This window comes from Musa acuminata, chromosome BXJ3-10 (assembly GCF_036884655.1).
Source record: "Musa acuminata AAA Group cultivar baxijiao chromosome BXJ3-10, Cavendish_Baxijiao_AAA, whole genome shotgun sequence".
Classification (NCBI taxonomy): Eukaryota; Viridiplantae; Streptophyta; class Magnoliopsida; order Zingiberales; family Musaceae; genus Musa; species Musa acuminata.
Window position 1 is genome coordinate 9,806,130 of NC_088358.1, and position 24,332 is coordinate 9,830,461.

General features: G+C 40.0%; 1 protein-coding gene across 1 annotated transcript; it reads right to left on the reverse strand.

Annotated features, from left to right (window-relative positions):
* Window positions 1–895: 895 nt before the first annotated feature.
* Window positions 896–12,285, reverse strand: LOC135651117 (serine carboxypeptidase 24-like). The gene is made up of 9 exons (XM_065170937.1): window positions 11,877–12,285; window positions 2,661–2,768; window positions 2,485–2,580; window positions 2,322–2,414; window positions 2,154–2,239; window positions 1,692–2,083; window positions 1,513–1,608; window positions 1,335–1,440; window positions 896–1,261 (listed from the first exon to the last, which is right to left on the reverse strand). The coding sequence occupies exons 1-9, from the start codon at window positions 12,148–12,150 to the stop codon at window positions 1,118–1,120; spliced, it is 1,395 nt and encodes a 464-aa protein (XP_065027009.1). The 5' UTR covers window positions 12,151–12,285; the 3' UTR covers window positions 896–1,117.
* Between the last annotated feature and the right edge of the window lie 12,047 nt (window positions 12,286–24,332).

Below are 24,332 nucleotides of genomic sequence, written 5' to 3' on the forward strand. Positions count from 1 at the left end.
AGAGAGAGAGAGAGAGAGAGAGAGAGAGAGAGAGAGAGGATTGTCTGCTCATACCCTTATGCTACTGCTGCTGAGCAAGGGAAAGCTGCAGATGTATCATTAGCGGGTGTCTGGGAGCTGTGACCATCTATTATGGCTTTCGGCACCCACCAAGGCTTCCCTGTTTACAGCTTTCATTGGCCTTCAGAACTTGTGGATCCTTGACTCAATGGTAGAGAGAGAGAGAGAATTTTTTCTTCTTCACAGTAGAGTTTATGTTCTGATCTGCAGCTAGCATACTGATGTAGTTTCCTTGTCACTGGGTTGGGAAAAAGAAGAAAAGAATTATTCTGTTCTGCAACATACTACAATTCATTTGGATGGTAGCTGATTTATATGCATCATAATTATGATCAGTGATCATTATCGTTCCGCTCTGAATAATTCTTTCTGGTCACCCTCTCATAGTTCAAATCTAATATTGCAGTCTCTTACCAGCAATAGATCTTTTGATATAGCAAGTTGTTGCATGATGATGATGCAGATCATAAGCCTAATTGGGGGACAACCAGCTTTACCATTTTTAAGTGTCAGGGTTTGACTACAGATCTTGAATACCAAATCCTCATAGTTCTCAGAAATAACCATTCCATATCAATGGAACAATAGTTTGTCCAAATAATTGAGTGAATGTTTCAGCACAACTTTCTTCCTCAACAGAAGGAACTATATTATACTTATGCATATTGCACACATAGATATAGATATATATATATATATATATATATATATATATATATATATATATATATATATATATATATATATATATATATATATATATATATATATATATATATAGAGAGAGAGAGAGAGAGAGAGAGAGAGAGAGAGAGAGAATAATTTCCTTCAATTGATAACCCCATTATCCTTAATGAGAGTGTTCTGGATCCCAGTTAATCAATAATCACATTGTAACACCATTCAATTTATAGATTTCCAACTTATCACCTACCAAGAAATCCAAAGATTTCTCTACCTTTATATTCATGTAAACCCCACCCATTCATCTGCTTTAGATGAAATGAATGTGAGAGAGAGAGAGAGAGAGAGAGAGAGAGAGATGATGGCTTTCTCTTTAAGTCTTGGGCAGTGGTTTCCCAGCTAAGAATGACTGAAACAGTTGGAATGCTCTCCTTGGTTGGAAGAGTGGCACCTCATGCCCTGCTCCCCTCACTGAGGCAAATATCATTCCTTCATATACCTCAGTCCACCCTGCAACCTGCACAATTCCAACATCACTCACACAGAAAGCATCAAGGGATCTCGAAGAAGAAGAAGAAGAAGATGCATACCTGTCGACCTGAATACCATGGATACCAAGGGATCTTGATCTTTAACCCAAGATGGCTGATGGAGAACCTCGTCGCTGTCACCGGGACGACGGAGTCGGTGTCACCACTGCCATGGAAATCACCACAAATCAAACATCCATGATCACAACCCAACAAGAAGCACCTCGTCATACTTCACCTGAACATCCATATCCTCAGGCCAGCTCCGATCAGCTCCTTGTAAGTGGGCAGCATCGAGAACTCAGCATCGCCCCACGTCTTGATCAGCACATCGCTGGAGAAAACCAAATACAGATTCCATCACTGAATTCTGCAACGAAGAAAACAGTGTTCGTTCCACAGGGTTGCAAGTGGCACCTGCACGCAGTCCACCGGTAGGGGATTCCCGTGGTGTTGGCGTGCATCGCCCTCTGCACGTCGGGCCGGTTGTAGTACTTCTCGGCGTAGTTCTCGGTGCAGGGGTCGTAGCCGTAGGAGCTGCGGCGGAGCAGGGTGTTCTTGAATCGCAACCGCCGCTTTGCAGCGTTGGCGCAAGAGGGGGTGTAGATGCTGTACTGGTCGATATCGCCGAACTCGTGGTTCATGGCGTAGCTGATGGCGCGGTCGCACTTCCGCGACGTCTTCGTCGAGCTGAAGTTGCAGGAGGAGAGGATGGATCGGTAGGTGCCGTCGGAGACCATCGAATGAGTCCACCAGTAGGCGACGGTGCCGAGACTGTCGTAGTAGTTGTCCGTCACCGCATTGCCTACCTGCTCATCGTGACATCTCATTACAACAATTAATCCAAAGATCCTGCTGGTGAACTCAACCAACACTCACAAAAATTCCTTTGAGGTTGATGAAAGGCTCCGAAGACGCCTTGTTGTGATCGATGACCTTTTTTGCCAGTTGAGGAACGTAGTGCCCTGCAACAAAACCAGTCAAAGCAAATGAAGCGCCACCAGGAAGGCGATCAACGTGACTGCGCGCTCACGAGAAGATTACTACCAGCATAACTCTCTCCAGAGATGTAGAAATCTCGAGCCTTGTATTGCGGGAATCTCGACATCCACCCGATCAAGAACATGAGAGCATCTCCAGCTGCAGATGGAGAAGAAATCAGCATCAAACACTTCGATGCAGGGAAGAACTGCTCGTCTCGAGCGTTTACCTGTTCGCTCGTCGCCGGAGGTCTTGAGGTCGGAGCTGGTGTTGGTGTAAGAGAAGCCGACTCCGGCGGGCGACTCCAAGAACAGTAGGTTCGCTTCTGCTCAGATCAAGAAGGTTTCATGGAGTGGAACAGTGAATTGAGACTTGATCGGAACAGGGAATGGAGATGGTGGTCACCTCGGTTCCATGAGAATTGGTTGAGGTAGAGAGATGAACAGGTACGGCTGATCCTGAAGGGACCGATCTCCTCCGAGGCGCCGTAAGCCACCGACGAGCAACCTGGGCCTGGTTCAAGAATGCCATTTTGGTCAAGGCTCTAATTGAATTCGGGAAGGAGACCGGATTTGGTGGGGGAAGTCATCTTTTGACTTCCATTAGTCTTGCAAGTCAAAACAGGTATTTTTGCATTCAACCTAATAGTCAATATTGCCATTAAAAAATACTAAAAATATTAATCTGATAGTAATATACCAGAATTCAATACCTCTACCTGGATATGTAGAGTATGCAGAATTAAATCTTTAAAAAATATAACACTTTCCTTATCTAAATCTATCAAATCATCATTATCTCTAAACTTGTGTTATGGTGGCTAAGTATGATTTCAAGTATCTATTATTTTTTTAATTCAAGTCCGTTCCAAATCTGATTTAAGTCGACTGGATAATGAATACTTGAAAAAAAATCTGATGAATTTATCATATCCAAAATCATATCAGATAGCTATTTTATATAAATCCATTTAAAAGGATATCCAAAGGCAATATAAGCAAATCGGATGGGCGTAAGATTCAGAGAAAAATCCAAACCCTGCGCACTAAATGTCATGCGATCATATAATTGTGTCTGCACAAAGTACTAACACTACATCAATGCTTCTATTATTTGCGGTCCTACAAATTCATAGAACTTAATGTTGGTGGAGCCAATAATAAGATCCGAATCCAATTCAAAATTTTACATATTACATATGGATTCTCATTTTAGTTCCGACATGCTCTATGAGTCAGACAATATTGGCTCCATAAGCCAAGAGAGAAGTTGCAGGTTTGGATTGACTTGTCTTCTAGTGCTTTATTTCTTATGTGCAGGCAAGGCTTTATAGAGCTTGAGATGAAGATTTTTATGTAGAATTAATGTAGATACAGCAGATAAAGCAGCATTATTTGTCTGCAATTCAACTATTCAAAGAACAATTCAAATACTCATGATTAACAGCACGAGATGAAGGGAAAAACAAAAAGCAGAATCATGATTAACTTGTTATAAGTTATTATCATTAAGAAATAAGTTAAAAAGAGACATTCAGTATGAAAAAGATGTTGTTTGTTAGTGTTAAGAAAGAACTATTCCCAACCCCTAACAAATTGATATTATATAACGTAATATTCTATATATTTGATGATAGGGCACATTTCAGTATTGTCCATGTAGACCTAAATAAGCAGACGCGATAATATGGACATAGAGCTTCAAGTCTTATATGGTGCACAGTGCACATGTGATAGGAAACCGCTCGCCACTCTTCTATACAAAACGACATCATCACAGTACAGCTGCCTCAGAAAGCTCAGGATAGCACTATGCGACATCGATCCATGCGAGTCGGTCGACGCTCACATGGAAGCTTAAGCCGATCACCCGAGGAACTGTCGTAGTAAATGGGCCATATACGATTAGCTCATCTTCGCAGGTATAAAAAGCCAACCCTCCCTGATCGAAGGGGGGGACTTCCTCTTCTCATAAAATGGCTTAACTTCTATAATCGGGATGATGCTAACTTAACCTTCGGAGTGGCCAGGTCGAGAAACCCCTCCCTGCTCGACCTAGGCCTGTGTACGAGAACCTAGTGATGACGAAGCAAACTATGTGCTGACAAAAGAATAATGTGCAAAGCCAACCCCGAGCTCAACTTGACCCCGACAAGGGCCACATCGCAAGGATGACCCTAAGCATTAGTGATCAGATCGAGTCATGCTGACACCTCAGTTGCGGTTAGAGAAGTTCACTAATATTTTAACGTTAGAATGAGGGTCGATATCGTAGGAACGACCCATGACTAACTCGGAGCCCGCTCCGTCGAAGAATCGCCAGTAACCCACCTTGCCTATGGGCTCGGAGGGCAACCACTCACTGTCCATGGGGACATGGGGCGTGGTTGACATAGATGTCGGATTGCTACTGGTGTATGTTCAATGGGATTCTCCCTCCGGAAACACCTCGGCATCCTTAGTCGTCTTGCCCAAGGCATTCCTCGGTCTTGCCAAGCAGGTATAAGCCTCGATGAAAATAATGCAGATAGTCACCCCGCTTATCCTGCAACTCATGTAGCTAATGGCTCCATCGCCGACTGCACCTACACTCCCTCCCTTTGGAGCTACCCGACGCCCCCTCGGTCGATCCGTCATCGCTGATGGGATATAAAGAAAAATAACTTTTGTATATGAACAAATACTAGCATGTCATAATATACAACGGAATTAAATGGAACCATAATCAAATAGAACACCAAGATATATGTGGAAAACCCCTTCAATATGAAGGATAAAAATCACGGGGTAAACTAGAGATAATCCACCGTAATAATAATGAATATACAAATCTCAATCTCTTACCCAAAACCCTAGCAATAATTATAAGAGAATAACTGGAATACAAGGATCACGTCACTGTGCACAATATTTAAATCCTCCTTAATTCTCCCCAAATAATCACAGCAAGAATCTACTGGAGATCTGATCTAACTTGAGATGAAAGCACAGCTAGATGATTGAGAACAGTCTCTCTGTGTTATCACAATTAGGTTAAGAGGGGGTGAGCTGGGGGGTGATAAAGCCCACCTTGGGCTGAATATGGGCTATCAGCCGAACAACCTCCCCCTTCAGCCCTTAAGGGAGGCTGTCCCATAACTCCTCAATGTGAAGCCATGCCGACTAGCTGTCGGCATATCTCTTATCTTTCTTTTGGTAAAATCTTTGTTAATATGTCTGCTCCATTATCATCTGTGTGAATTTTTTGAAGATGCAACTACTTCTCTTCAAATACATTTCGAATTTAGTGGTATCTGACATCTATATGCTTTGACTTGGAATGAAACATTGGATTCTTACACAAATGGATGGCACTCTGCCTGTCACAATGCACAATAAAATTTTTCTATTTCAGCTTCAATTCTTGTAAGAATTCTTTCATCTATAATATTTCTTTGCATACCTCTATAGCAACAATATATTTTGCCTTTGTAGTGAAGAGAGCAATACACCTTTGTAATCTGGATTGCCATGACACAACTCCCCCTGTAAAAGTAAGTATATAACCTGATGTAGACTTCCTCGTATCTATATCTCTTGCCATATCTACATCTGTGTAATCTGTCAACATAAGTGGTCCATCTCCAAAGCTTAAACAAATCTTAAAGCTCCCTCTGAGATATTTAAAAATCCACTTCACTATTGTCTAATGTTCTTTGCCTGGATTTGTAAGAAATCTGCTAATAACACCTATATATGTGATGTCCGGCCTTGTACATACTATTGCATATATTAAACTTCCGACTACTGAAGTATAAGGAACCTTTTGCATTTTCTCCTTCTCCTTGACGGACTCTATTCTGAGCACAAGTTGAAGTGACCTATAAGTGGAGAACCAACTGGTTTTGCATTGCTCATACTAAATCTTTCCAATACCTTCTCGATGTATTTCTCCTGTGACAACCAAATCTTCTTATTTTTCTTGTCACAAGAAATCTGCATATCAAGTATTTGCTTTACTGGCCCCATGTCCTTCATCGCAAAAGACTCACTTAGTTCCTTCTTCAACCTGTCAATTGTAGACATATCTTTCCCAAGAATAAGCATGTCATTAACATAAGGTAAGAGAATAATAAATTTTTCACCAAATCATTTGATGTACACACAATGATCTAAAGCTATTCTTTAATATCTATTTTCTATCATAAATGAATCAAACTTTCTGTACCACTGTTTTGGAGTTTGCTTTAGCCCATACAAGCTCTTCTTCAACTTACAAACAAAGTTCTCATTATCTTTGACTTTGAAGCCTTCTGATTGCTCTATATAAATTTCCTCCTCCAAATCACCATGAAGGAAAGCTGTCTTCACATCTAATTGCTTAACCTCCAAGTCCTGGCTAGCAGCAATACTAAGAGCAACACGAATAGAAGACATTTTAATAATAGGAGAAAAAATCTCTTCGAAGTCAATACTTTTCTTTTGACCAAAGCCTTTCACAACCAATGTAGCTTTGTACTTTGGTTGAGAATAATATTCTTGAGTCTTCAACTTAAAACCCACTTGTTCTTCAAGGCCTTCATTTCATTTGGTAGTAGTACCAAATCATAAGTATGGTTCTTCTGAAAAGCATCAATTTCTTCCTACATAGCAATGAATCACTTCTCTTTCTACTCACTTTCAACTACTTCCTAGTAATATTCTAGTTCACCTGCATCAGTGGAAGGTTGACGTTGTTTAGAAGATCTTCTCAACTGAGATTTTGTGGGAAGTTGCTCTTCAACTTCTTCTTGCTCAACATGTAGTAGATCAACATTAGGCTCTACAGCATCCTCCTGCATATCTTCCCCATCATCCTAATATACTGGAGGAGTAATTGGGTCACAATCTGCTAATCCTTCTGCAGAAGTCTTGGCCGGTGTCTTCTTCTTCAAATATTCAAAGGTTTGATCCTCAAAGAAAACTATATCTCTGCTTCTGAACACCTTCTACTTTCTGGATACTAAAACCTGTAACCAAACTGATCATGTGAGTAACCAAGAAAAATATATTCTTTAGTCTTACCATTCAGCTTGGACCTCTCATTGTCTAAAACATGTGCAAATGCACGACAACCAAACACTTTCAAATGCCTATAGGAAACATTTTTTCCTAACCATGCATGCTATGCAACATCACCATCTAGGGCTGTATATGGTGATAAGTTGATCACATTAACTGCAATCCTCAAAGTCTCATCCTAAAACCTTTTGGGTAGCTTGGCCTGTGGAAGCATACATCTAATCTTTTCTATGATGGTGTGGTTCATCCTCTCTGCAATAGCATTATGCTGAGGTGTACCAGGAACTGTCATCTCATGTTGGATACAATGTGACCTACAATAATCATTAAATAATCATGTATACTCACCACCATTATATGATCTTATGTATTTCAATTGCCTTTCTGTCTTCCTTTCAACCCTAGCATAAAATTTTTTGAAGATATTAATCACCTGATCTTTGGTCTTCAAAGCATAGGCCCAAACTTTCCTGGAAAAATCATCTATAAAAGTGACAAAATAAAGTACACCACTTATACCAAGAACATCAACAGATCCACCATGAGTTTTTTTCCTCAAAGTACCACATACATAGATGTATAAATATGGTCTAAGGCATGCATTTTTCTAGACATAGCAGGACTAGCAAATGAAACTCTGTGTACCTCTGAGGTATGACAATATCTCTATCTTGGAAAGAGCTTACAATCTCTTCTCGCTCATGTGTCCCAGTCGTCTATGCCACGACTCCATGCTGAAGTCTTTCTCTATAGCATTTAACTGCTCATCACAAGCTTTGGCCTGCGACCTGTATAAGGTGTGACATTTCTTTCTATTAGCTATAACAAGAGAACCCTTACTGAGCTTTCATTGCCCTCTATGAAATCTGCTATCATAATCTTCATCATCTAATCTTCCAACTGAAATTAAATTCAATCTCAAGTCAACCATATGTCTCAACTTGTAGCCAAGATTGATCTTTAAATGGATATCATCCATGTCAATGATGTCTGTCGTGCCATAGTTGCCTATCTTGTCAACACCAAAATTCTCAAACCTATATGTAGCAAAAAACTCCCTCTGTGGTGTAGCATGATAAGAAGCACCTGTGTCAATCACCCACTCAAGATCCTGATATATACAAGAAAAAATATCATTAGAAGGATACAAAATCAAATAATCACCACCCTATACTGTAGTTGTGATATTATCTTTTGAATCTGTAGACTCCACTTCTTTTCCCTTTTTCTTATTCTTCTTAGGTTGCTTACATTAATTCTTGTAATGTCCTTTCTCACCATAGTTATAGCAAACGATATCTTTCCTTGATCTTGACTTGCTTCTACCAATGCGTGAACTACTTCTAGACTTTGACCTTCATCTGTTATCTGAGATAAGTGCTTGTGAATCATTCTGAGATGTTGCTGAATTCTTTCTTTTCAACTCCTCATTCAATAAACTGCTTATTACTTGACTCATGGTGACAACACCATCTGGCGCAGAATTACTGAGAGAAACCACTAGTGTCTCCCAACTTTCTAGTAATTAACTGAGAAGTAACAATGCTTGCAACTCATCATCAAGAAACATTTTCATAAAAGATAACTAGTTAGTAACACTCTGCATTTCATTCGAATGCTCAGCAATAGAAGCACCCTCTCTATATTTTAGGTTCACAAGTTTTCTGATAAAAAAAGCTTTATTGCCAATTATTTTTCTTTCATAAAGACCTTATAATTTTTCTAAAGAGAATATGTAGAATTTTCAGTAGAAACATGGTAAAAGACACTATTATCACGCTACTATCGAATAAACCCAACTATTTTTAATCTAACATCTTCCACTAATCATTTGTCGTTATGAGTTTTGCACTATCCCCCTGCAAAAGTCCATACAAATCTTTGCAATACAAGAGATCTTCCATTCTTAGTTTCCATGTCATCCAATTATTTCCATTTAAACTAATCACGCGAGAAACATTACTGGTCTCTATGTTTAAATACAAAATTAAATCACTACAACCCTACTCATATACCAATTGATGGGATATAAAGAGAAATAACTCTTGTATATGAACAAATACTAGCAGGCCATAACATAGTGGAATTAAATGGAACCACAATCAAATAGAATACCAAGATATACATAGAAAACCCATTTAATGTGAAGGGTAAAAATCACGGGATAAACTAGAGATAATCCACTATAATAATAATATAATAATGAATATACAAATCTAAATGTCTTGCCAAAACCTTAGCAACAATCACAAGAGAATAATTGGGATACAAGGATCATGTCACTGTGCACAATATCTAAATCCTCCTTAATTCTCCTTGAGTAATCACAATAAGAATCTACTGTAGATCTAATTTAACCTGAGATGAAAGCACTACTAAATTTAAATTGAGAACAAGACAGAAAAGGAAGAGAAAGAAAGGGAAGAAGATAAGGACAACACAGAGACACTGTTTTCAATCATGATCCCGTGGCTACCAAAACACTACTTCTTTGCTACCTTTTTTTATCTTTTTTTATAGCCACTACACTCCTCTAATATAAATTAGGATTAGATTAAGAGGGAGTAAGCTATGGGCTGATAAAATCCACCTTAGGTTGAATATGGACTGTCAGCCCAACAATCATAAGTCCTGAACCATGACAAGTTCGAGGAACAAGTCGGAGGCTTAAGGATGACGCCCTAACGAAGCACCCTGGCATCGTGCTCAATCGAGCCATCATTTCCCTAGCCCGATACTCTGTCATCGGACTCGGCAGATGACTGTTGTAACTCTTTCAGACCGTAAACGACATGAGTCCCCACTTTTATGGATCTACTGTGAGCTACATTGGAGCAAGAAGTTGATAATCAAATAATAAATTGACTTCGTCGCCCGCCGCAGGGGGAGGGGAGGGTGAGGGGGCCGGGGGGATTGGGGTGGTGTTCGGTGTTGGGGGTTGTGGGGGGCAGCAGTAGCAGTACAGTAGCAGCAGCATCCCAACGCATCCCCTGAACACTGCGCGTGCTTTAAAGGCTCCTCTGTCCTGTCACTGACCAACGCATCTCCGACTAAGTCAAACCGTGGCATAGAGTAATGGAAGCTTAAGGATTAATGCACAAAGAAGGGGAGGAGCAGTGAACACCTTCCTTTTCCTCTCCCTCCTCACACTTTGGCTCAGTTCAAGAACCAAAAGTTGGAAGGGTAAAGTTGCTTCAGCTGTGGAAGTTGTTGTTTTCATGCTCTTGGTTTCTTCCCACTGTGATGATGACAGTGGAAGAAACAAAGAGAATTTTGCAGCTTTGGGTCTTTTGGGCAGTTCAACAGCAAACGGAAATCGCAAAAATCCTGGGTTTGATGGACTGCAAGCAAAAGCCTATCCTTCCATTGTTTTCAATCCAAAAGGTCTGCCTAACTATTTTATGATCTCTGCTTGCGTTTCCAACACACTTTGCATCTTTGTTATCACCTTTTAGAGCATGTAGCCAAACAAAATGATAATGTAGACAACAAAATATTTTGCCGTTATTATCTTTGTCCAAACTGGAAACAGTTCGAACCCCCATCCAACTCATACTTCCCACATCTTCTTACAGAAACAAATGAACACTCAAGTTGCTGCCACATGCCTACCAGAGATTATGACTTCACAGATAACTTTGGGGAAGGGAAGAAGAAGAGAAGAAGAAGCGCAACTCACATGCAAGTATATACGATTGCAGAATAAAGGAGACTGTAAATTCCGAACATCTGAAATGTTTATGGTAACAGATACTGATTTGTTAGGAAGTTTAGGCAGACACACAAAGAATACTTTAGATTACGATATGAGGAGCTGACACCAAACAGAGGAGGAAATCATGACCTGGACTTTGTCCCTCTTATCCAGGGAACAGTGATCGCTGCTCACATGATCCACAAACTGTGCTGCAGGCCAAAGAAGCAAAGAAACAACCACCTCAGAAGATCCAACTCTGTAATCTAATATTCCTGCTTCACATTCTCCACCCTACCCTCAGGGAGCACGTTCGCAGAAACCCGTGTTCGCGCACTAACATTCGCTCTTTCTCTTGGTTGGATTGGACGGCATCCATTCTGTCGGGTTCCTGCATCCTGCGCTGGCAGGCCCAGCTCATGCCACTTTGGCAGTTACTTGAGATAGGATCATGAAGTGTTTGCCAATGTTTTACTGTGGCCAGTTTACTGTAAACCAGCAACAGCCTCCTTATCATTCTGGAATCAATGGCATCTCTTAAATCCTTAGGAGAACAAAGAGATGATCTTCTCCTCTCTTCTCATGATCTAAAAAACAAAGTCTAACAGCAAAAAAAAAATCCTAATTTGTTTGGAGAGAAATAAAGGTCAAATGAGTCTTATCTTATATTCTACCCCGATAAAAATTCAAACTTTATGGTCAAACCCAAAAGAATTTTAGGGTTCCCTTCATGAAGCACTTTTAGATCTAAAGAGCTGATTTTGGATTAGAGTAGAGAACTGAAGATGAATTATAGTAGACGGCCTAAAGAGTCGACAATGACTAAGAAATCAGCCACAAATGTTCAGTCACGGTAGCTAGCGAGGAAGCAAGGAAGGAGAGACTGACCTCCATTAAGCCAGAGTACCAGCGGCTTCTTAGCAGCGTCGGTGGCAGCCTCGGTGAGCCAATAGAAGAGCGCTCTTCCCTGCTCCTTGTTTACTGTGACATACCCCGAGAACTGGGCGAAGGTAACCGGCGGTTGCCCAGGGAGCGCCGTGATCCGGTCGTGAGCTTGTTGGTCGGCCATGGTGCCCACTGCAGCAGTAAGCAAAGGGAGTAGAGAGATGAACAACAAAGATAGGAAGGCGTCCCTCAAATGACCACCCATTGCAGCAAGCATAGAGTTCCCAGAGTCCCCACTCTGTGCTGCAATGTGATGTATCAGTGTTTCTGTAGAGGAAGGAGGTGGTTCAGTTCACAGAAGCTGCTTCATATTTATAGAAGGCCATATGTGGACTCTGTGGATGAGAGAGTTCAAGTGCTCATGTTGGAATATCTACTGCAGCTGTATGTGAGAGATGAGAGAAGGGTAGCTGACCTATCTGTGGATGAGAGTATTTACTACATTGCCGGAGTTGGAGCCCCAGCAACAGGCTGTTAAATTCAATACCTTGAAAATGTATACCTCTCTCTCTCTCTCTCTCTCTCTCTCTCCCTCTATAGAGTTTATTGGTTTTGTGAGAGATGGTGTGGTCCTGAAGTTAGATGGAAGGAGAAAGTGTCTCCAGTGAGAGCAAATGTTCATCTGAGTTATCTGTAGAAGTGGATGGGAGTCAAGAATCACTGTCCTCTACCAACTCCTGTGTTACTTCTTGAAGCTAAAATATACAGGCATTTATAATAAATCAAAGTGTGGAGGATTCATATAAAGAAGAAAAGAAAAAGAAAACACACAATCAAAGTAGGATGACGACTCTCTTTAAGCACATTTAACCATTTCTTCTTCCTTGTCTATGTGTTTGGTAAATTGGAATTTCTCGTCACCACAAAGATGGGACCCTGATGCCTTAAGTTGATGCTCCTTGTTCACTAGGAGTTTGACTAGTGGGCCTCCCAAAACAAAAATGTTATCACTTTTTTGCTGGATCAACAATTTTTCCTCCTTGTCCCCTAGCTGGAATCAGATAGGCATGGGAAGATGTTTCCAAAGTTAAATAGTCTTTTAGTTGGTTCTTTTGTTGCACTACCTAAAGCTGCAATGGCTCCCATATGAACTCTCTCACCTATCCCATGCATCAGTGAGCTGATAGTTGCATGTGATATATATGCATTTATTCTAAGATGTCCCAACTATTTCAGATTCGGTCTTCTTAGTCTACCAGTGTTCCTTTACAGTGGTTTAGGTTGTGGTTTGTAGTTTAGTTGCACTCTCTTGGCACAATAACACATTCCGGGTGTTTTTGGGTCAGTTTGTTGGTATTAGATTGGTCATACTTGATTCTGATATCGAGAGGATTTGCATCACGATGCAACCTAAAAGGCTTCTTGTCTTTGTCAAGCTTTCATATGGACTACTGCTGGTATGTGGTATTATTAATAAGGTCATGAAGCAGGAGAGCCCAAAGTCCACCTAATTGCAGTAGAAACCTTAACTATACTGGTCGGTCATCTTGGATGAAGAAGAACAAGAGACAATGCCGCTGCAGTAAAGGATTCAGTTTCACTACTCGAGGTTTGAATTCAGTGCCAAGCTACAGGCTCTTATATATCAATGTTGTAGGTGTGGCTGGCAGAATAATGAGCATGTTTCATGATTAGAGAGGAAGAGAGAGGAAAAGGAATCAAGGTATGTGGAAATCAGTAACTTGTTCTCAACTCCAAAAACACCAATAATGAGTGCATTATAAGTCAAATAATAAACTGTTGTTGTGTAAACAAACTCCACACAGATTGCATGCTTTCTTTCACTTCATGCCATGTAATTCCTGAGTTATTTCTTCTGGCACATCACCTTGACTCGATTGAGTGAGAATAGAAAATATCCATTGTAATAAAAAGCGGCTGTGAATTGGATGGAGAATTTATTGGAGTTGACTGGATGAAAGGTGATGTGAACATGTCAACTACCAGTGGTTGAGGATTCCCAAAGTTACATATTTAACTTGACTTGCCAAAAGTTTCAAGACCTTTGATGTAGCTGTAGATAGGAGGAGAGGTGACTGAAAGCCTTAGCAATTTCCTAGGCTTTGACTGAACTGGAATCATCACATTGTCACCAGTCCCAGCTATGTTAAGGAAGTTGCTCAATTAGCCTTTAATGTCAATGTTTCAGGATGTACAAATTTCTTTCATCAGTTGTGTCTTTTATTTTTTGTTTGAATGATTACCTGCAACTGCAAATGCCCACAAACAAAAATGCATTGCATTTGGGAAAATGAACAACTATAATGTATCTACAAATCACTTTATATCCTACCAATGAAATTATAATTGTGATGACTGTAACTACAAGTTATGCATTTTCCCTTTAGTTGCAAGAGACAAAGCATGCACATGAGGCAAGTGTGTTCCACAAAATAGTCTATCACTATAGAACCAAAGTATATGTCTTATTGACAAGAATCTAATGTGACCTTACTGTAGTGGGCCTTGGCATGATCTGTCCTTTCGATTCTGGAAACTTTAACATGAACTATGATTGGTGGTGGTTCCTTCGCATACGTTTATATATTATTAGGGGAATTTGCTTCCTCTCTCTAGTGAATTAGTTCACTAAATTTTCCATCTTCAGAATACTATTTTGGGCGGGCACCAATGAACTAAGAATCCTTCTATCAAAATTTTGATATATGTCTTCTTTATTCACAAGTGAAGCTCTCAACTTGGCTATAATGTTTTATGTGCCTCATGAAATATCTTTCGATTTAAGAATGAAAATCAAATCAGTTTCATGAAAATTAATTTTTTTTTAGTTATAAAATTTTTGTCACTTATCGCTCCTCTTGCTGCCTATCCTTGATAGGTCGAGATCAGAAATACTTGGCCTGCTTGCTAAAACTCTTGACTTGTTCATGTGTTAAGCTTATTAAACTTGTGTTGTCAATATAGTTAACACAAGTGGCTTGGTGTTTGAGGGCTCTTTGTATTGAGAGGTCTCATGGCTTGATCGGTAAAAAATACTTTCTCTTTGCTGTTGACTATCGCTAGATCTCGGCTTGAGCCTTGTTTATTTGAATAAGTCAAGCAGTGCTAACCTCACTCACTAAGGCAGGCGAATGTATTACTTACAATCATGAAGAACTTTGAGGTATGGATCGATTTGAGGATGAATCAAAGATGTGATTTGAAAATAAATTAGGCATTGATGACTTGAAGACAAGAGTGATTGAGAATGACCCAAAGATACAGTCAATTTAAGGATGAGATCATCTTGAAGATATCTTAAATTGTGACTAACTTAATATGATGAGCTAACCTGATACTCAATTTAAGGATGTGATCATCTTGGAAATATCACAAATTGTGGTCAACTTAATATCATGGGTTAACCTGAGAGTGTTTATCTTGAGAGTACAACTGACTTGAGAACAGTCATCTTAAGGTTGCCTTATTGAGGACACGACCATCTTAAGGAAGTGGTCAATCCGAAGAGGTCGAGCTATTGTTAACTCGAGTGAACAGGATATTAGTATCTTTTGACATTGGGATATATTAATATTCGTGATAACATATCTCTGGTGAGTGTTTACTTTGTATTTTATACTAGATCATATCCGATTATATGATGGATCATCCCACAACCATAGTTAAAGTGTGTTGGGAAGAAACTTGTTCGGAATAATTCTTTTCCCTCTTTGTGTATCAAAATAGGTTCCTCATCAAAATACCAACTTGATATCAAAATGCTAAATCAATCAGCACAGCATAAACAACAGAGCAATAAATCAATCACACAGTGAGACCAAATCTTTTTAACATAGAAAACCCAATGTGGGAAAAACCACGGGACCGTAGTCCACCTCAAACTTCCACTATCAATAATAATGATAACAGGTTTACAGTAGGTCTTCTCTAGAATAACTAGAGGATCAGAATAACATCAAGAACATAGATCTTGGCTCAAGGATAGCATATCTTCATCACGTAGGATCACGTAGGATGGATCTCCTCAAAAGAGATTTCTGGGTCTCATAGAGTGGATATCGCAGGAAAGTACCTTAGAGAGGGTAAACTGCAGATCAACACCGTTAGGATTGTAGAGTTTGCTGCAAGGATTCTCCACATAAAATTTGAGCCGAAACTGATAACGTTTGGCCACCGATCGTCAAGCAGAAAAACTCAGAAACATTACTTTCTCTCTCCTCTTTTCTCTGCATGCCGCAAGCTGCACGCTGCAATCTCACTGTGCGCCCACACACACACCCTGCACACTGCCCAATTTTGCCCTTTCTCTCTTAATTAATGATTTGGGCTCAATAGGCCCAATTGTCCAAGCCCACATATGGGCTGGACCCAACAATTCTCCCCCTCCAGCTCACATGGTGGGCTGCACCAAGCCCGCTCTTCGCCTACATGCTTCAAGCTTCTCCTTAGGCAAAGACTTTGTCAACATATCTGAACCATTCTCATTGGTATGTACCTTTTCCAACTGTAATTCTTTCATCTCAAGCACATCACGAATCCAGTGATATCTCACATCAATATGCTTGGATCTAGAATGGTATGTTGAATTCTTAGAGAGGTGAATAGCGCTCTGACTGTCACAGTAAACAGTATATCCTTCCTGTTTCAAGCCCAATTCCTGTAGAAACTTTTTCATCCATAAAGCTTCCTTGCAGGCTTTAGTAACTGCTATGTATTCTGCTTCTATGGTTGATAGAGCAACACACTTCTGTAACTTAGACTGCCAAGAGACTGCTCCTCCTGCAAATGTCATCAAGAATCCCGAAGTGGACTTCCTGGAATCAGTATCACCTGCCATGTCTGCATCTGTGTACCCTTCTAACACAGGTTCATCATCACCAAAACATAAACACAACCTGGAAGTACCTCTTAGATATCTTAATATCCATTTCACTGCTGCCCAATGTTCCTTTCCAGGATTTGAGAGAAATCGGCTAACAACTCCAACTGCATGAGCTATATCTGGCCTAGTACAAACCATAGCATACATCAAACTGCCTACTGCAGATGAGTAAGGCACTCTGGATATTTCTTCTTTTTTTTTCTCACTTGTAGGACATTGTTTTGAACACAGCTTGAAATGACCTGCAAGTGGAGAACAAACTGCTTTGGCTTTACTCATGTTGAATCTTTCAAGAACCTTTTCAATGTAAGTCTCCTGAGATAGCCAAATCTTCCTTTTCTTCCTATCACGAAGAATCTTCATGCCAAGTATTTGTCTCACCGATCCTAAGTCTTTCATGGCAAAAGACTTACTTAGCTCTCTTTTAAGCTTTTCAATTTTTCCAACATCATGGCCAACAATCAACATATCATCAACATATAGTAGTAAAATAATAAAATCATCATCTGGAAATTTCTTCATAAACACATAATGATCAAATGTGGTTCTATCATACCCTTGGCTCATCATAAAGGAATCAAACTTCTTGTACCACTGTCTAGGTGCCTATTTGAGTCCATATAAGCTTTTCCTAAGCTTACATACCAGATTTTCTTTTCCCTTGACTTTGAAACCTTCTGGTTGCTCCATGTAAATTTCTTCTTCTAAGTCACCATGAAGAAATGCTGTTTTTACATCAATTGCTCAACTTCTAAATTCAAGCGGGCAGCCAAACCAAGAACAACTCGGATAGAGGACATTTTCACAACCGGAGAAAATATTTCTTCAAAGTCAATACCTTTCTTCTGACTGAATCCTTTCACAACTAGTCGTGCCTTGTATCTTTGTTGTGAGCTATTATTTTCGGTCTTCAATTTATAAACCCACTTATTCTTGAGAGCTTTCTTCTCTTTCGGCAGCTTTACCAAGTCATAGGTGTGGTTCTCAAGCAAGGATCTCATCTCTTCTTGCATGGCTTTAACCCACTCACTCTTATTCTCATGTAGAATAGCTTCTTGGTAAGTTTCTGGCTCTCCCCCGTCAGTAAGCATAACATACTCATGTGGAGGATATCTGGTAGAGGGTTGTCGCTCTCTAGTGGATCTTCTCAATGGAATCTCAACCGGTGGTGGAGGTGCCTGTTCAGTTGGTTCAGCATCATCAACTGTAGGTGTATCATCACTAGTATTCTCACCACAATCTTCTTGTTCATCTCCCCCATGATTATCATGAACTACAGGTGAAGGAACTGGACCCAAACTCCAAGGAATATAAACAGAGGTTTCTGGCTTCTCAACATTATCACCATCATCAAACAATTGGTCTTCAAGAAACACAACATCTCTGCTTCTAATAATCTTCTTGTTCACTGGATCCCATAATCTGTACCCAAACTCTTCATGACCATATCCCAAGAAGATACATGCTTTTGCCTTATTATCAAGCTTGGACCTCTCATCTTTGGGAATATGAACAAATGCTTTACACCCAAAGACTCTCAAATGATTATAAGATATATCTTTTCCTCTCCATACTCTCTCTGGAACATCACCTTGTAGAGGAACTGATGGAGAAAGATTTATCAGGTCAACTGTAGTTCTCATAGCCTCCCCCCAAAATGACTTTGGTAACTTGGCGTGGGAAAGCATACACCTAATCCTTTCTTCAATGGTTCTGTTCATCCTTTCTGCCACACCGTTCTACTGAGGAGTTTTAGGAACTGTTTTCTCAAGCCTGATACCATGGAACCTGCAATAATTCTCAAAAGGACCCCTGTACTCGCCACCATTATCTGATCGAACACACTTTAGCTTTCTGTCAGTTTCTCTTTCAACATTGACATGAAACTCCTTGAAAGCATCGAGTACCTGGTCTTTATATTTCAAAGCAAAAGCCCAAACTTTTCTAGAATGGTCATCAATAAAAGTAACAAAATAAAGAGCACCTCCAAGAGTTCTAGTTTGCATAGTACAAATATCAGTATGAACTAAATCAATAACATCAGATCTTCTAGATGATGGATATGTCTGAAATGCAACTCTATGTGTTTTTCCAACTAAGCAATGATCACAAGATTTAAGAGATGTACCTTGCAACTCTGGTAAGAACTGCTTTCTAGCAAGAGTTTGAAGTCCCTTCTCGCTGATATGTCCAAGCCTCTTATGCCAAAGATCTATACTTTCACCTTTTCGAATTGTATTAATCTCTCCTTTGTGTAGCTTAGCTTCCATGACATAAAAAGAGTTAATTTTCTTTCCTTTTGCCACAATTAGAGAACCTTTAGTGAGTTTCCATTTACTTTCACCAAAATAATGTGCAAAGCCCTTATCATCAAGTCTACCTGTAGATATCAAGTTAAGACGAATATCTGGAACATGCCTTACATCTTTGAGTATTAATTTGCTCCCAATACTAGTCTCCAAGCAAATATCTCCAATACCCATAATCTTAGATGTACCATTGTTTCCCATTCTGACATTACCAAAATCACCGGCAGTGTAAGATCTAAAGAAATCACCATGAGAAGTGACATGAAATGAAGCACCAGAGTCAATTACCCAATTACTATCCTGAGCTACAAGGCTAACACAACCTTCATCACAAACAATAGTGATATTACCTTCAGCAGCAACTGCATTGATCTCTTTCTCATTTTTCTTCATTTCATTCTGTTCTCGCTTCCAAAACCTACACTCTTTCTTCATGTGACCTGGCCTATTACAGTGAAAACATTTGATATCTCTTCTAGACTTGGATCTTCCTCTATAACCATATGGATTTCTGCTATGACTTCTTCCACGTCTTTCTTGTTTTTCAGTAACAAATGCACCAGAAGAAGATTCACCCTGTTCTTTCCTTCTTGCATCTTCATTTAGCAAACTGTCTTTAACCATATCTATGGTTAGAGTCTCCTCTGGCGTGGAGTTACAAATAGTCACCACATACGTTTCCCAACTTTCTAGTAAAGAGCTGAGAAGTAATAATCCCTGCATCTCATCATCTATATTCATTTTCATAGCAACCAACTTGTTTGCAAGACTCTGAAATAGGCTTATGTGCTCAACAATGTTACCACCATCTTTATACTTCAAATTTACAAGCCTTCTGAGGAGAGAAATTCTATTTCCCACTGTCTTTTTCGCAAAGAGATTTTCTAACCTTTGCCAAACAACATCAGCTCTGATTTCATCTGAAATATGCTCATGCAAGTTTATATCCATCCATCTTCTAATATAGGCAATAGCTTTTCTATGTTAAACTTCCCATTCTTCATCGTCTATAATAGAAGGTTTATCTTTAACCTTGATAGGCTTATACAAATCTTTGCAATAAAGCAAATCTTCCATCAAACGCCTCCAAGTGGAATAATTTGATGAGTTCAATTTAATCATACCATCTGACTACTCCATTTCAATCACACAAGAAAACTAGCACCAAACAACCTGATGCTCTGATACCACTTGTTGAGAAGAAACCTGTTAATGCGGAATAATTCTTTTCCCTCTTTGTGTATCAAAATAGGTTCCTCATCAAAATATCAACTTGATATCAAAATGCTAAATCAATTAGCACAGCATAAACAATAGAGCAATAAATCAATCACACAGTGAGACCAAATCTTTTTAACGTAGAAAACCCAATGTGGGAAAAACCACGGGACCGTAGTCTACCTCAAACTTCCACTATCAATAATAATGATAACAGGTTTACAGTAGGTCTTCTCTAGAATAACTAGAGGATCAGAATAACATCAAGAACATAGATCTTGGCTCAAGGACATATCTTCATCACGTAGGATGGATCTCCTCAAAAGAGATTTCTGGGTCTCACAGAGTGGATATCGCAGGAAAGTACCTTAGAGAGGGTAAACTGCAGATCAACACCGTTAGGATTGTAGAGTTTGCTGCAAGGATTCTCCACATAAAATTTGGGCCGAAACTGATAACGTTTGGCCACCGATCGTCAAGCAGAAAAACTCAGAAATCTTACTTTCTCTCTCTATTTCTCTCTCCTCTTTTCTCTGCACGCCGCAGGCTGCACGCTGCAATCTCACTGTGCGCCCACACACACACCCTGCACACTGCCCAATTTTGCCCTTTCTCTCTTAATTAATGATTTGGGCTCAATAGACCCAATTGTCCAAGCCCACATATGGGCTGGACCCAACAAAATGGGACATGTGTCTTGTCCCAAGCATACACTACATTGTCCCCCACTTGGATCGATCATTCTTCTTGAGATGACAAAAGCTGAGTCAAGAAGGTCATTAGTCTCTACAATGATTCTTAATTATATACTTATTTTCCTTAACATGAGAGCTTGAATTGTTTATATATTGATTCAATAGTCGAGAAAAGTGGTCAAGGGTGTTTTGGCTATAGACTACGGGAAATATGATAACTTCAACTCTTTCATAAAGATATAAATAAGTACAAAAGGATGAGTTATGTGTTGAATCTCGTATTAATTAATAATTATATTAATATTTTAATCTATGTTTTGAGTGATGCAGGATACTTCGATCAGGATAAGACAATTAAAGCAGAAAAAATTAAGTTGTGCTCGAGGAGAATATGTCAGAAGATTGGACGTCGGGCCGGTGGATCGGTCGACATATCGACAGAAGGCTTCGGACCGTGGATTCGGGCATCGAACCAAGAAGAGCAGATATTGCGCTAAGGATATTGGAGTTGCAGAGTCAACTAGCCGATTGGGCAATAGGCCGCAAGAGAGGATGATGCGCCGAAGAATCGGACGAAGCGTCGAGAGACCAATGACATGCCGGACAACTTGATTAATGCTAGTATTAATTATCTAGATCGAAGTTTGTTTTACATGTGCAAGATTAACTGCGATGACAGTAAGACATGCAGCAGGAGTTGTGCTAGAGTCAAGCCCATGATCACGTTGGGGGTTCGAGAGTTCGATGGAAGTCCGGACGGTCGTCAGAGGTTCTACGGGAACAAATCCGAGAAGTCCAGGAGCTTGCCAAAGAAGCTCGTCGGAACTCGTCAAGTAGATTGTCGTAAGTCCAGGAGTTTGTCGGAAGTCCGCCGGAGCATCGTCGAGGGTTCGTCGAATGTTCGCCGGAAGAAGCGATCGACATACCGGAGCAAGTTGCAGTATTAATATCTTAAATATCGTAGTTAGCATGTAGATTAAGTTAGGAATGGGAGGTGATCCCATTAACTTAATCTGGAGGCAATTAGGCCCTTGACAGACCCAAATTAGGCCGAATGAATCAGCCCATTCAGACCCAGAATTCTTGGCCGACGATGGCACCGCCTAGGAGCTTAGTCTCCCAAGAATGCCAAGCGGTAGTATCGCCCCTGTTTGGCGGTGGTACCACTTGAGCTTGGTCTTCGAGCGAAGCTGAGTGGTGGTACCACCCCTGTTAAGCGGTGGTACTGCCTGAGCTCGGTCTCTGAGCAATGCCAGGCGAAGTACTGCCCAGTTATGGTGGTAGTACAGCTAGGACCCTAGAAATCTGAGAGATGATATTTTTGAGCTCCAAGTTCGAACCAATTGGGGCCTATATAAACCCCACCCTTTCCTACATAAAATGGCACCGAAATCTTGATCTTATTCTGAGAATTTGAGAACTCAAAAGTGTTGTAAAAGGCTAAAAGTCCTTCTCCCTCTTTCCTTCTAAGTTTTAATCATTCAAGAGAGGAGTGAAAATCTGTAAGGGTTATCTCCTAAGCCCATTAAAAGGAGTAAAGCTATAAAAGGGTGGTTGGCCTTCGCCTATTGAAGGAAGGCCTCTAGTGGATGTCGGTGATCTCATCGGAGGAGAAAGCCAAAAGTGGATGTAGGTCAAGTTTGACCGAACCACTCTAAATCTCGGTTTGCATTTACATTCTGCTCTCTATCTTATAAGAGAATCAGTTGCTTGTTGCCCACTCAGCACAACTTCTAGATCTGTGATGAACTTCTTCATCCAAACTCCCTCCTTTGTTGCCTCTACTATAGCAATGTACTTCGCCTCTGTGGTCGAGTCAACAGTAGTATCTTACTTGAAACTCTTCTAGCATACTTCTCCTCCATTCAGGGTGTACATATACCCCGAATTTGAATTGATATCATTGACATCAGACTAAAAAATTGAGTCCATGTAGCTTTCAACCCTGAGGCTACTACTTTCATATACTAGTAAAAGATTCTTAGTTCTTTATAAGTACTTAAGGGTACACTTTACTACTTTCCAGTGCTCCAAGCTTAGATATGCCTGATACCTGCTCGTGACACTTAGAGCATGCACTATATCACGTTTGGTATATAGCATGACATACATGATAGACCCTATCGCTGAGGCATAGGGTATCCTATCCATGTTCGCCCTTTCTTCAGGAGTCTTTGGGGATATACTCTTAGAAAGCGATATCCCATATCTCATCGGTATGAGATCGCTCTTGGAATTTTTCATTCCAAACCTTTTGATAATAGTGTCTATGTACCTGGACTAGGACAAGCTATATAGATCTATTTCTATATATCTAAATCCCCAAGATATAGGATGCTTCCCCTAAGTCTTTCATGAAGAAGTGTCTAGGTAACCAAGTCTTTACTGTGGATAGCATTCCTATATCATTCCCATTGATCAGGATGTCATTCACATATAACACCAAGAAGATGATAACGCTCCCACTTACCTTCCTATATATACAAGGCTTATCTTCATTCTTAACGAAGTCATAAGATCTGATTGCCCCATCTTATCTTATGTTCTAACTTAGGGAAGCTTGCTTCAATTCATAAATGGACCTAAATAATCTATATACCTTATCTGGACAGTCCTTGGACACGAATCCCTCAAGTTGTATCATATATACCTCATCCTCGAGGTTGCCATTGAGTAACACCATTTTCACATCCATCTATTAGATCTCATAATCATTGTGTGCTGCAATAGCCAAGAGAATTCAGATGGATTTTAGCATGACTATGGGTGAGAATGTTTCATCATAGTCAATACATTGCTTTTGATTATACCCTTTAACCACTAGACTTACTTTATAGGTCTCTACCTTTTTATCTACTCCGATCTTCTTTGTTGAATCTCAGATTTTGATGATGAAACCAATTGATAAGTATTTATGAATTGATATACATTTTGAGTGACATAGGATGCTTTGATCAGGATGAGACAATTAAAGTAGGAAGAATCATGTTGGGCTGGTGGAACATGTCAAAAGATTAGACGTCTAGCCAGATGATCGGTTAACATATTGACAGAATGCTTTGGGCCATGGATTTGGGCATCGGGCTAAGAAGAGTGAAAATTACGTCAAGGATATCAGAGTTGCAGAGGTCAACTAGCCGATTGGGCAATAGGCCGCAAGAAAGGATGATGCATCGAAGAATCATATAAAGTGTCGATGGACCAATGAAATACTGGACAACATGATTCATGCTTAGTAATAATTGTCTAGATCGAAGTATATTTTTATATGTACAAGATTAACTACGATAGCAAGGCATAAAGCAAAATGAAGTCCCGGAGTTAAGAATGTGAT